The sequence below is a fragment of the Sapajus apella genome, unplaced genomic scaffold, assembly GCF_009761245.1.
Source record: "Sapajus apella isolate SASKATOON/1434 unplaced genomic scaffold, GSC_monkey_1.0 scaffold150, whole genome shotgun sequence".
In the NCBI taxonomy this organism is placed as follows: Eukaryota; Metazoa; Chordata; class Mammalia; order Primates; family Cebidae; genus Sapajus; species Sapajus apella.
Window position 1 is genome coordinate 733810 of NW_022437090.1, and position 14240 is coordinate 748049.

Here is a 14240-nt window from a genome sequence, read left to right on the forward strand (position 1 = left end):
CTGGGTGACAGAGCAAGATTCTGTCTCAAAAAAAAAAAAAAAAAAAAAGAGAAAAAAAAGGCCAGTCATGGTGGCTCACGCATTTAATCGCAGCACTTTGGGAGGCTGAGGTGGGAGGTACACGAGGTCAGGAGTTTGAGGCCACCCTGACCAACATGGTGAAACCCCATCTCTATTAAAAATACAAAAATTCACTGATTGTGGTGGGGGGTGCCTGTATTCCCAGCTACTCAGGAGGCTGAGGCAGGAGAATCACTTGAACCCAGGAGGTGGAGGTTGCAGTGAGCTGAGATCACGCCACTGCACTCCAGCCTGGGCAACAGTGTGAGACTCCATCTCAAAAGAAAAGGGAAAACAAACAGACTATTATGGTAAAGAGTTGTATATTTGTACCTATTTTAGTGACAAAATAGTAAAAATAAGAAAACACTGTTCGGGCCCTAGCCCTGTCCGCACCCTCTCACTCCCTCTCCGCACCTTTCCAAGCAACTCGCCTGCCGTTCACCGAGCACAGCAGCCTATGTCAGTGGTGTTCTTGCTTCTGCCTCAAAAGCGCCTTCTCGACTTTTTCACCTTACTAAAGACTACAGGTTCTTTAAAATTCTGATCAGCAGAGCGCTGTGGTCCCTGCCGACCGGTAGTCCCAGCTACGTGGGAGGCTGAGGCAGAAGGATCACTTCAGCTCATTCTCCTGCCTCAGCCTCCCAAGTAGCCGGGATTACAAGTACCTGCCACCAAGCCCCGCTAATTTTTGTATTTTTAGTGAATATGGGCTTTCACCATGTTGGTCAGCCCAGGAGTTTGAGACCAGCCTAAGCAACATAGTAAAATCCCTGTCTTTAAAAATAATAATAATAAAATTGACCAGGCGTGGTGGCTCACACCTGTAATCCCAGCACTTTGGGAGGCTAATGCGGGCCAGTCATCTGAGGTCAGGAGTTCAAGACCAGCCTGGTCAACATGGTAAAACCCCATTTCTACTAAAAATACAAAAATTAGCTGGGCCTGGTGGCATGTGCCTGTAATCCCAGCTACTCAGGAGGCTGAGGCAGGAGAATTGCATGAACCCAGAAGACGGAGGCTGCAATGAGCCAAGATTGTGCCACTGCACTCCAGCCTGGGTCACAGAGTGAGATTCAGTCTTAAAAAGTAATAATAATAAAATAAAATTCTGCTCAGAGGCTGAGTTTCCCTTGAACACCTCCCTAGTCCCATCTCCCCTGCCACCAGTGTGACCCGGCATCTTTCCTCCAAGTCCCACAGCACTCCAGAATTCCTCACTGTATGGAGACCCCAGACTCTCCTGGGCCTACACCTCGGTGGCCCACATGCTCATTCGACCCTTCCGACAAGCACAGGAGATAGGTATCATCATCTCCCCACTTTAAGGATGAGAAAATAGAGCCTTAGAGAGGTAACCAAAGCAGTGGGACTAGGTTAAACCCAAACTGTCTACTCCGGGTTAGTAATCCCAGCACTTTGGGAAGTCAAGGCAGGTGGATCACTTGAGCCCAGGAGTTTGAGAATGCTCTGGACAATGTGGTGTAACCCAATCTTTACAAAAACTATAAAAATTAGCCAGACATGGTGGTGCATGCCTATAGTCCCAGCTACTTGAGAGGCTGAGGTGGGAGGATCTCTTGAGCCTGAGAGGCAGAGGTTACAGTGAGCCGAGATCACACTACACCACTGCACTCCAGCCTGGCCAACAGAGTGAGACCCCCCTCTCAAAAACAAAACAAAACAAAACAAGTCTATTCCAAAGCTTTTGCCCTTGCAACTACGCAATAACAGGTATATGTTTGTTTCCCAAAATCTGGTTGCTGGGATACAGAAAAACACATAAGGAACCCTGTTAACTCACCTCCAGTTTTTCCTTGAGAATTCTAGTCCTCTGTAGTTTTATCATTTCATTTCTTTCTAAAACAGCCTCTCGCGGACTCTGAATGGCTTGCTAGGTTGTGAAAGGACACAAAAGCATGCAGAGAGCAGCGTTATCAACAGTGATGACGTGGTAAGATGCACATTTTTCGGCAGATCTTCATTTGCTCCAGACAGTCAAATATGCAGGTACTGTATTGGAATTATACGCAGTTGACCCTTGGACAACATGAGTTTGAACTGTGTGGGTCCACTTATACATGGATTCTTTTTCAATAAACATACTGAAAAAGATTTTGAAGATTTGCAACAATTTGAAAAAACTCACAAACCCTGTAGCCTAGAACTATCAAAAAAATTAAGAAAAAGGCATATCATGAATGCATAAAATAGATGTAGATTCCAGTTTAGATTCGATCATGTATTACCATGAAATGCACACGTTTCTATTATAAAAAGTTAAAATTTATCAAAACTTCTGTAAATACCTACAGACGGTACATGGCACCATTTGCAGTCAGGAGAAATATAAACAAACGTTAAGATGTAACATTAAATTATAACTGCATATAATGAACTGTGGTACACACTACACTACTGCAATCACTTCAGAGCCATCCCTTTTGAAGTTGTGGTGAGCTCAAGTGTTGCCAATATCCACTTAAAAGGCCAAACACCATGTGATGCTAATCATCTCCATGTGAGCGGTTCATTGGTCCGGTAAATTGCATTTAAAAAGTGATCTCTTGCAGTTCTCATGTATTTTTCAACCTGCTTAGTGCAATACCCTAAATCTTGAATAACACCATGGGACCCATGTGAAGTCCAGTGATCCTGGAGGGCTCCCAAGTAGCAGAGAAAAGCCATGACATCATAAGAAAAGGTTGAATTGCTTCATATGAACTATAGATTGAGGTCTGCAGCTGTGGTTGCCTGTCATTTTAGATGTAGGATTCATCTTGTAAACAGATGAAGTAAACTTACAGTATTGATAAATACAGTACCGTATTGTAAATGTATTTTCTCTTCCTTATGATTTTTTTGTTTTTCTTTTGAGAGGGAGTTTCACTATTATTGCCCCGGCTGGAATACAATGGTGCGATCCCAGCTAACTGCAAACTCTGCCTCCTGGGTTCAAGTGGTTCTCCTGCCTCAGCCTCCCAAGTAGCCACCACGCCCGGCTAATTTTGTATTTTTAGTAGAGATGAGGTTTCTCCATGTTGGTCAGGCTGGTCTTGAACTCCCGACCTCAGATGACCTGTCTTGGCATCCCAAAGTGCTGGGATTACAGGTGTGAGATACCACGCCTGGTCTTCCTTATGATTTTCTTAATAACATTTTCTTTTCTCTAGCTTATTTAATTGTAAGAATACAGAACATAATACCCATAGCATACAAAATATGTATTAATTGACTGTATCGGTAAGACTTTCAATCAAGGGTGGGCTATTAGTAGTTAAGTTTTTGGGGAATCAAAAATTATGTGTGGATTTTTGACTGAGCAGGGGGATGGCACCCTAACCTCTAAGTTGTTCAAGGGTCAACTGTAATATCAGTCATAAAAAGTATTATTTTAAAAAGAACTAGTTCAGGTTAGGCATGGTGGCTCATGCCTGTAATCCCAGCAATACGGGAGGTGGAGATGGGCGGATCATCTGAGGTCAGGAGTTCAAGACCAGCCTGGTCAACATGGTGAAACCCCATCTCTACTAAAAATACAAAAATTAGCTGGGCGTGGTGGTATGTGCCAGTAATCCCAGCTACTCCGGAGGCTGAGACAGGAGAATCGCTTGAATCTGGGAGGCAGAGGTTGCAGTGAGCCGAGATTGTACCACCACACTCCAGCCTGGCTGACAGAGTAAGACTCTGTCTCAGAAAATAATAATAATAATTTAAAAAGAAAAAGAACTAGTTCATACTTACATTTCCCGCCTTTCTTTCCCTGAAACATAATTAGAAAAATGTAACAATTACTTAAATTTTACGATGTGCCATGGCAGTCCTTCAATTTTCCTCAAAAGTAACACATGCTGCCCTGTGTCTGTGCCTTTTCATAAGGTCTTTCTTTGACCCGATGCTCTCTCTTCTGACCCACCTCCAGCATCCACTTGAAAAAAGTGCCTGCATTTCTCAATGGCCAGTCAGCGTTTTGTCAACCGTGAACGTTTTCTGTGACCTCACTCCCTGTCCCAGTCAAAAACGCAGCCTTCTCACCCTGGGTTCCGGTAGCACCTGGCTCGTCCTTTCACGTATAACCTTTAACCATCCTACAGACAATGAACTCAGAGACTGGGCAAGGTGCCTCTGAATCTACAGTCCCTAGCCACGTTCAATAAATACTTATTATTAATAAATCAGATTTACTTATGTGAATGTCAGCGTTGGCATTGGAAAGGGAGGGCCAGAGATATTATTCTGCGCTGGGGTGAGACGGGGAATAATGCTGGAGGGAAAAAAATGAAGCTGCAATTCCAACCCATGAGACTAAGTGAATTCCTGGAGATGGCAGTCAGACCCAAGCTTCAGCGGGCGTAGAGGAAAGGGTGGAGGGGCCGGTAAAGCAGCTCTTGGAGGCGAGAAGCATCCGTGACATCACATCCCATGAGCACACACCCCATGGATCCAGGAAAGCCCAGTTTATACCTGCTGATCCCCTCTAAGGACTAATCACTCCCCCCTCACTCTCGAAAATGTCCCAATATGGAAGGTAAGTTATAGCCTTCCTAGCTATAGGACAACAGAGTTCTCCATGGAAACCCACATCTAGTAAGCCCTAAAATGCTTAATTTTCACTGTTATTTGTTAGAACACGACTCTTAAGAGAATGCATCTACCTTTGCCTGAAGTTCTAAAACCTTAAGAACCTGTTGCAAGTGAGTTAAAAAGCTCATGAGTCTCTGGCTGGGAATGCTGGGCTTAAACCTAGAAGATGGGTTGATCTGTGCAGCAAACCACCATGGCACATGTTTACTGTGTAACAAACCTGCACATTCCTGCACCCTGGAACTTATAAAAACAAAAATAAATGTTTTTAATGATTTTTAGAACACTCAGGAGTAAAAAACCTGAAACATCAAAGCTGTACCCTAGGCCAGGCACAGGCCCATGCCTGTAATCCCAGCACTTTGGGAGGCTGAGGTGGGTGGATCACCTGAGGTCCGGAGTTCAAGACCACTCTGGCCAACATGGCGAAACCCTGTCTCTACTAAAAATACAAAAATTAGTGAGGCGTACTAGCTGGCACCTGTAATCCCAGCTACTCAGGAGGCTGAGGCAGGAGAATTGCTTGAACCCGGAAGGCAGAGGTTGCAGTAAACCGAGATCAAACCATTGCACTCTAGCCTGGGCAACAAAGCAAGACTCTGTTTCAAAGAAAAAAGCTGTACCCTGCCAGATAGGATTATGGGCTGTACCTCCTAGTTACGGGGGCATCTACACTTTCTACATCTGTGGGGCAGGTGGGACCATCACATCCCACAGTGCAGGAGGTACCACCTGCATCTGGTACATGTGAGTGGCACCCCCGGAGCTATGTAGGGGATACCAGCTTGGCACTAAGCAGTTACGCTGGGAGGTTCAGATTCCCGAGACAACCCAACCAAGGGTCCTGATGTCCCAGGAAGTCACCAGCCTTTTCTTTCATCCCCAACAGTCACTTCGTGAAGCCCAAGATGCTCACCATGTTATAAGTCAAGCTCCGTGCTACTGTAATCAGGACCCACAGACGAAAGCCCCTGGCTGGAGCCCCCATCCCCGCGAGCCCAGCACAATACCTTAGGTATTCTGGCAAGTGGAGTTTGTCCGTCTTGGTGACCACCAGGGCCACATCCCTACAGAAGCCCCGCTGGCAGGCTTTGATGCTCTCATTCAGAAGGTCTTCGTGGGCTCGCCCCCCAGAAACTCGCTCTACATCACTCAACACCCAGATCACCGAGCACTTGTCAATGGTCTGCAAAACATGACCACACCATGTGTCAGCACAGGAATGGAGTCACGGCTCCCGAGGACCGATTCCCTAATGTACTGCTTCAGCCTCTCCCTCCAGTCCCACCCCTCACAGCTCCCCTCCACACTCTGTGCACCAGCGGGCCAATGAACATGAAATAACAACGCATTAATGGCATAAATGTTGCTCTATTGAATATGTAACTTTCACATGACGGTCATGCATAGCCTTGTGACACTTCTCTAATTGTATTGCTACTCTTATCTTACCTCCACATAAATGAAAATCTGGTTCAATTCGGGGATTGAGTTTATTTGCAGTTCCTCGGCACTTTGCACATAAAGGGGTGACAAGTTTGTGACTTGATAATTATCATTTTGCTTTATACCTGTAGCTTTTAACTAGCAGAGAGATAGAAACTGAGCTATGTGCCATTTCTCATATGTGCCTTGTTCTGTTAACTCCCTGGCCACAGCCTCCGCCTAGCCCAACTTGTCCCTCAAGATTGGAGGGCCCCTCAAGCGTGGGCTAGCCTCTGCGTCCTGTAACATCTGGACTTAACCTCCCGCAGCGCCTTTGAGACACAGTGACGCACCAGGTCTGCTCTCTGCCCCACAGTGGGAAGCAGCCATCTGCACCTTTCCTCTTGGGATCCACCTCACCTTAAACCCAGAGCTTACCACACAGGAGAGGCTTCACAGAAGTTTGCGGCATTAGAGATCGACAGAATTCCATAAATCAGCCCTCCAGCCAGTCCCAGATCCATCACTGGCTGGCTTTATCTCAGTTGTCCCCTGGGGGAGAGTCTTGTTTCTCCAGACCTAGATTTCGTGGTGCCCCTACCCCCAAGCTGTCACCTGGCGGCATCATTTTGGTTTGACTGCACCTGCATGTTTAATGCAATGCCACCAGATGGCAGCAGGGAGCCAGAAACCATTTGACAAGTTGCAAAAGCCAATGAACATGAAATAACAACGCATTAATGGCATAAATGTTGCTCTATTAAATATGCAACTTTCACATGACAGTGATGTGTAGCCTTGTGACATTTCTCTAATTGTATTCTTACTGTTGTCTTACCTCCACATAAATGAAAATCTGGTTCAACTCAGGGATTGAGTTTATTTGGGGTTCCTCAGTGCTTTGCATATAAAGGGGTGACAAGTTTGTGACGTGGTAACTAAATCACCATTTCACTTTATACCCATAGTTTTTAACTAGTATAGATTTTGTGCCCCAGAAGATACAGCGAGTCTCCAATTTGTGATGATTCAGCTTACTCTTTGTCTTTACAACTTTACAATGGGTTTGCTGAACAATTGGTGAGTCTAAGACAATCAGGATGGCTGGATTTATGATTACAGCTTACAGTGAGCTTATCAGGATGCAATTCCATGGTACGTCAATGAGCATGTGTATTTGGCAATGTCTGGAGACATTTTTAACTGTGACAACTTGGGGGGTGCTAGCGGGTAGAGGCCGAGGATGCTGCTGAATATTTTTCAATGCACAGGAAAGCCCCACCCCCACCCCCACCCCATCCCACAAAGAATTATCTGGCAGCCCAAAATGTCAAGAGGTTAAGAAACCCTTATCCTGGACAGTGGGTTTCAGCTTGCTTTTAGCAGGGGAGCCTTTTTCAAATGAAATCTTAGTTAGAATTCCAACATACAAACTTGATTTTTTTATATATGGAGTTTCACTCTTGTTGCCCAGGCTGGAGTGCAATGGGGTGATACCAGCTCACCACAACCTCCATCTCCCAGGTTCAAGCAATTCTCCTGCCTCAGCCTCCAGAGTATCTGGGATTACAGGCATGCACCACCATGCCCTGCTAATTTTTTTTTTTGTATTATTTTTTGTATTTTTAGTAGAGATGTGGTTTCTCCATGCTGGTCAGTCTGGTCTCGAACTCCTGACCCCAGGTGATCCGCCCACCTCAGCCTCCTAAAATAAACTTGATTTTTTTTTTTTGGGACAGAGTTTCGCTCTTGTTACCCAGGCTGGAATGCAATGGCGCGATCTCGGCTCACCGCAACCTCCGCCTCCTGGGTTCAGGCAATTCTCCTGCCTCAGCCTCCTGAGTAGCTGGGATTACAGGCACGCACCACCATGCCCAGCTAATTTTTTGTATTTTTAGTAGAGACGGGGTTTCACCATGTTGACCAGGATGGTCTCGATCTCTTGACCTCGTGATCCACCCGCCTCGGCCTCCCAAAGTGCTGGGATTACAGGCTTGAGCCACCGCGCCCGGCAAACTTGATTTTTAAAAGCAGAATTGCTCTGGTTGAATTGGGAGTGGAGGACCTGGAACCACGATCTGCTCAATGCCCTCTACCCTCTGTCCATAAATCTTTTGGACCCATAAATCATTGCTTAAAAAGCATCAGTTTCTCGAGTTAGACAAACTCCTTGGATTATGGGAAGTAAATGAGGCCCAAGTGGTAAAGAGACTCACGCAGGGCCACACAACCATGGGTCCTGACTCTCCTCTATACGTGAACAGACTTTGATTTAGGCAAGAATATAAAAACCATTATGGCCCTTCTGCTTCCCAAACTATAATCAACTTAGAAAAGCTTTGGGGTCTGGGCCAGATGTGGTGGCTCGTGCCCATTTGGGAAGCTGAAGCAGGCAGATCACTTGAGCTTAGGAGTTCAAGACCAGCCTGAGTAACATGGTAAAATCTCATCCCTACAAAAAATATTAACCAAGCGTGGTGATGTGCACCTGTAGCCCCAGCTACTCGGGAGGCTGGGACAGGAGGGTTGAGGTTGCAGTGAGCCACCGCTGTGCCACTGCGCTCCAGCCTGGGCAACAGAGCAAGATCCTGTCTCCAACAAAACAAAACAAAAGTAGCAGCAGCTTCCAGCTCTGTCGTGTCAACAGTGGGCAGAGAATAGTCCAGCAAGTGGCAGACCTTTAGGATGCCAGGCTGGGAGCTCCTCAGGGGCAGGGCCCCCGTCACCTTCATATTCCCCATGGTCCTTGTAAAGTCTTTTAGGCTGACTGACAGCACCACAGATGCCATGGTAACCTCGTGACCTGCACGGACAGTCCAGATGAGTTCCTGGAAAATCTGAAGTCCCTGGAAGACCACGATAAGGAGAGGAAATGATCCACCCCTGTGGCGCCTAATCAGCTTTGAGACATTCTCTATTGTTCCTTATTCCCGCCTCAGTGGATAAGGCCATTGGACTTTGTAACCGACCCTGGTCAACTTCGTGACTCCAGACCCTACGACCCCCTCCCAGCTTGCAAAAACCGCCCTAAACTGTAACTTCTGTCACTTTGCACTGCCTACCCCAAACCTATACAACCAACTCCTATCCAACGGCCCTCTGCTGATTCTTTTCGGACTCAGCCCACCGCACCTGGGTGAATAAACAGCCATGTTGCGCGCACAAAGCCTGCTTGGGGGAGGGGGGGTCTCGTCATTCGGAGCGCGCATTTCAACAGTCCTGGGAAGCCACAGGTGCTTAGTGTTCGTTAACAGGGGAAAAGAACAGCAACCATGAAGGGGGCAGTGGTCCCCCTTACATTTCAGGCCCCACACGAAGCTCCCCACCGCCAGTAAGTGGTGCAGAAGATACCAAAAAAGCATTTCTATACAACCAGAACAGCTGGACTTAGGAGCAGATGAGACGGCGTCCCACCACCCCCATCTGCATCTCCCCAGGCCCCACAAGGAGAATGGGCCTCAGAGGGGTTCCGAGACATGTCTCAAGTCACATGACTTCTAAGTGGCAGATCAGATTCAGGGACATCAGAATTCATACCGGGGTTTAGGGAAGGCAAGCCTGGCAGCCTGAGAGACCTGGGGAGGGCCACCACGCTGCTCTCCCTGCAAAGTGGGAGTCTTGAGTGACTTCTTGTGAGAGGAGGTCAAAAAACCCACAAGAATGCAGGAGAGCCGGGCCAGGCAGAGCACACTGGGGACCACCCCTTGCTTCAGCCCGACCTCCCCAGAGCATGTTTTCTGAGCCAGAGTTGCCGGCTTTGATGAGCTGCCCCGTGTATCTGAACTGGCTGAGCCGCGGCTCCATCCAGTGAGAGTCCCTGGCCGCCTTCCTGGGCTGTCGTTCCCTTGCCTGAGCCTGGAACTAGCCAAGGTTGGAGATTTCCACCCCAGGATCTGAGGCCCTGCAGAAACTAAGGCTTACAAGGCCAGGCCCGGGGCACTGACCAAGGGGAAGGACACAGGGGCTGCCTTCCTCCTGGAGGAGGACATAATACAGAGCGTGTCCTGGGGCGAGAGGGGTAGACAGAGCCCCAGCAAGGAAGTTAGGAAACCTGCTCTCCAGTTCAAGGCTGTGGGATCCTGGACAAGTTACTTCCCCTCTCTGAGCCTTCACGTCTTCATCTGTACAATCAGGGCAGAGGCTGGAGCCTGTCCTAGATTGAGACGGGAAGCCGTGGTCACCAAGCTCCCCTGGCACACATTCATTCATCTCAACAAACCTGTGGAGCTTCAGGAACTGGATTCTTCGGCAGCTGCTGAGCTGCTCACAACTCACTGATGCTGGTCTCTACTCCCAGTCCTCGTCCAGCTCCGGGGCTCCTGGGTTCCTCCCACCCTGTGGTCCAGAGCGCCTCTGTCTACCATGCCCTTTCTCAATCACAGGCCCCAGTCCCTCTCTTTCTGTAAGTTTTCCCAGGAAGCCAAACTCTGGTGCAGTAGAGCTAAAGACCCCGGAACTTCTCCAGGCCTGTCTTCCACAGCCTCCTTCCTCCACCCACCCCACACTCCTTCCCTTCACCCAGGAAGACGCTCCCTGCCCCCACCAGGCCAGCTTCCTCAGCCCTCCAGCTCCACGCTGACGCTGCTCTCTGGCCAGCAATGGTGCTCGGGAGGTTTCAACCGCAGCCTCCTCGTTTGCCTGGGGGAGGCTGAGCATGTCCCTTCTGAAGCCCCACCCACCTCTATATGGAAATGAATCACTTTGTGCTCCCTTTTTAAAAGTGATATGGCTTATTAATTACTATGGACTACGAAACTCACAAGCAATAGGATTTCGTCCCTACAAAAGCTACTACAAAGTTAAGCAGATAATCAATAGGTGTTTGCTGAAGGAATGCAATCTCTCCTACCTCTCATCCATCACTTTCTGCCACGGGGTGTAGCTCTTCTATTAGACAATGCTAAGACTTGTGAGAAGGCTCTGCTTCTCATTCAACATTGTTTTATTCGGCCTTCAACATTTTATTTGTAAAAGCAATACATGTGTTTAAAAAATATGCAAATGCTACACAGATGTATGTAGTAAAAAGTGTTAATAAACACAGAAACTGCTGTCAACTGTTGGATGTGTAGCTTAGAAGGCAGGGGCGTTCTGCCGCTGTGCATTTATAAACGTGGCATGCACATGTAAGCTTCTTGACGTAACAGGTCTTGCTCTGCAACTCCTCATTCACTTTTCATCGAGTTAGTTCTACCGTGTAAAATATAGCAGGGGTTAAGAACAGAGGCTCCCAAGGCATCTTGGCTGGGTGAAAACCCTAGTGTTACCAGCAGTAACTTACTTCACTTACAGCATCACGTAGCCCAAAGTCATACAGCAAATGCCTATTATTAGTTATAATTTTTTTGTTGAAACAGGGTCTCGTCACGCAGGCTGGAGTGCAGCAGCACGATCTTGGCTCCCTGCAGCCTCTGCCTCCCAGGTTCAAGCAATTCTCCCACCTCAACCTCCCAAGTAGCTAGGACTACAGGTGTGGACCACCAAGCCTAATTAATTTTTCGATTTTTTGGTAGAGACGGGATTCACCATGTTGGCCAGACAGTTCTTGAACTCCTGATCTCAAATGATCTGCCTACCTCAGCCTCCCAAAGTGCTGGGATGGCAGGCGTAGCTACAATGTTTGCATCCTCAGTGCTGAGTATAGGGTATGTGTTTGATACATGAAAAATAAATGAACAAGGAGATGCATTCTTAGAAATAGCTCAACCTCTAGCCACTAAGTGCAGATTTAACTATCCTCCTGCTTAACTTTCTTGTGGTGCACACGCCTGGGGAGTGGCTGTTCAGCTCACATGTAGGGGGTGCCTAAGCATTCACTTGCTGGAATTGAACCGCTCCCCAAGCCCTTGACTGACGGGATGAGCGAACCTTCTTCCAAACGACCACCTTCAGCCACAGCTGATCTCACTAGCAATGGGTACCTATTCCAGAAAGCTAATTCACTCGCTGGGCAGTAACCGCTCAGGTTTTTCTCCTTGGGAATTTGAGCTGAAAGACATAAAGACTGGCCAGGTGTGGTGGCTCACACCTGTAATTCCAGCACTTTGGAAGGCCAAGGTCTGGAGGATCACAAGGTCAGGAGATCCAGACCATCCTGGCTGACAGGGTAAAACCCTGTCTCTACTAAAAATATAAAAAAAAAATTAGCAGGGCATGGTGGCATGCACCTGTAGTTCCAGCTACTCAGGAGGCTGAGGCAGGAGAATCGGTTGAACCTGGGAGGCGGGGGTTACAGTGAGCCAAAATCACACCACTATACTCCAGCTTGGGTGACAGAGCAAGACTCTGTCTCAAAAAAAAAAAAAAGAAAAAGAAAAGAAAAAAATAAAGACATAAAGACTATAGTCAGACACTGGGAGGAACATGAACTGCAAGGTCATTTAGAAACAGGGCAAAGTCAGTCATTTAGACATTGTGGATCCCCATGGCTTAGTAGAGAAAGCTGGGAGAGGGGCAGGACTTTGTGGAGCGATGCACAAAATAAGCATGGGCACAAGAGACCACACAGAGAATGAGAGCAAGAGCAACTGCCTCCATCCTGACCCGCCATCCTGAGGCCTGTCTGTGTCTCATGAGGTCCTTTGATAGCCTTTTGATAACCCCTCTTAACTTGGGGCTGCAACAGTGGGTGTTTCTGTTCCTTAGAGCCAACGCAGTCTGTGGCCTCCTAGTTCTTGGTGACTGGCTGCAGCTTCTCTGCTTTGTCCCCAGCGCTTAGCCTCCCCGTTCCACTCTGTCCTTCATCACTCTGCTGACTTGAGTCACGGTATTGCTGGTCTTTCTCATACATCACACATACTTGTCCTGGCTCCAACAATCACATCCTGTGATTCCTCCCTCCCCAGTTTCTCTGACCGCTCATATACTGCCAGGGCCAGAGGCTTAGAACACAGAAATTAGAATAATTTGGCGGAGTATGGTGGCTCACGCTTGTAATCCCAGCACTTTGGGAGGCCAAGGCAGGTAGATCACAGGATCAGGAGTTCTAGACCAGCCTGGCCAACACCGTGAAACCCTGTCACTACTAAAAATACAAAAATAAGCTGGATATGGTGGTGGGTGCCTGCAATCCCAGCTACTCAGGAGGCTGAGGCAAGAGAATAGCTTGAACCCAGGAGGTGGAGGTTGCAGTGAGCCGAGGTCACAGCACTGCACTCCAGCCTGGTGACAAAGCAAGACTCTGTCTCAAAAAAATAAATTAATAAATTGGTAGAATTTAATTCCAGTGAACTCATAAAATCCCTGAAGCTGAAAGCAAAGGGATTTTATTGCTTTGTTGCTTGAGAAAGGATAGAGGCGTTGAGGGAAGAGTGAACTAAGCCTACTAAAGACACTTACCTTTTTCCACATCTCGTCCCTCTTGCTGTTGAAATCGCCTGTACCTGGGATGTCCACCAGCACGACCCCTTCTGGGATCAGGTCGGATTTGGGAAGAGTCACTTCCACATGTTTGATCAAGGGCCAGATGTGCATCTCAGCGGCCTCTTCATCCCAGTCTCTCCTCTGCATGCGGATGTAGGGGTCCAGCTTGATGGACAGCTCTTCTGCCTGAAGAAGAAGGACAGAGTCACACACACCAGCCATGCTCCTAGCTCTGTTCTCCCGGGTTGGCTGTGATGCAGGTTCATGGTAGATATGCCGAGTAAGGGTAAGAAGTGTACCCAACAAGGGGCATCAGGAGGCCTGCAATCAGATCCGCAGGACCTAGAACCTGAGAGCCGGGAAAGAAGTTCAAGCTCCTTACCTGACAGATGGAACAAAAACCAACGTTAGCTCAAATGGAACCTTAGGGAAGTTATAACATTGCTGGATAATAAGCTCATCTTCTCAACTACACTGCGTTCTAAAATTAACGTTAGTAATATGTAATTGATATTTGCGCTACCAGAAATCTAGCAATGACTATAGAAAATTGACAGTGATATGGTAATCATATTTTCCAAATTGAAAATTGATCTAAAATTGGATCTTAAAAAGAGTTTTTAAAATTTATCTTCCGATTACAAAAAATACCTTGAGAGGTAGGCATTTCTAGGATAGTTTAATGATGGTGAATGAGAGAGGGAATAGTTCTTAGACTGCGGTTTCTGCTTAAACATGTCTTGGGACAATGACACATCCATGCCAGCAACTATGAGAGTGAATCTCAACTGGGGCACTTCAGTGTATGG

The 14240-nt window shown here is 47.4% G+C and overlaps 1 protein-coding gene across 1 annotated transcript in view; it reads right to left on the reverse strand.

Moving 5' to 3' along the window:
• Positions 1-14240, reverse strand: part of NUGGC (nuclear GTPase, germinal center associated) — a 44495-nt gene that overhangs the window by 10397 nt on the left and 19858 nt on the right. The window contains exons 7-10 of the mRNA XM_032265344.1: positions 13408-13617; positions 5655-5830; positions 3805-3823; positions 1865-1954 (exon numbers count right to left, since the gene is read on the reverse strand). Of these exons, the coding sequence (XP_032121235.1) occupies positions 1865-1954; positions 3805-3823; positions 5655-5830; positions 13408-13617 (495 nt within the window). The remainder of the gene's footprint in view (positions 1-1864; positions 1955-3804; positions 3824-5654; positions 5831-13407; positions 13618-14240) is intronic.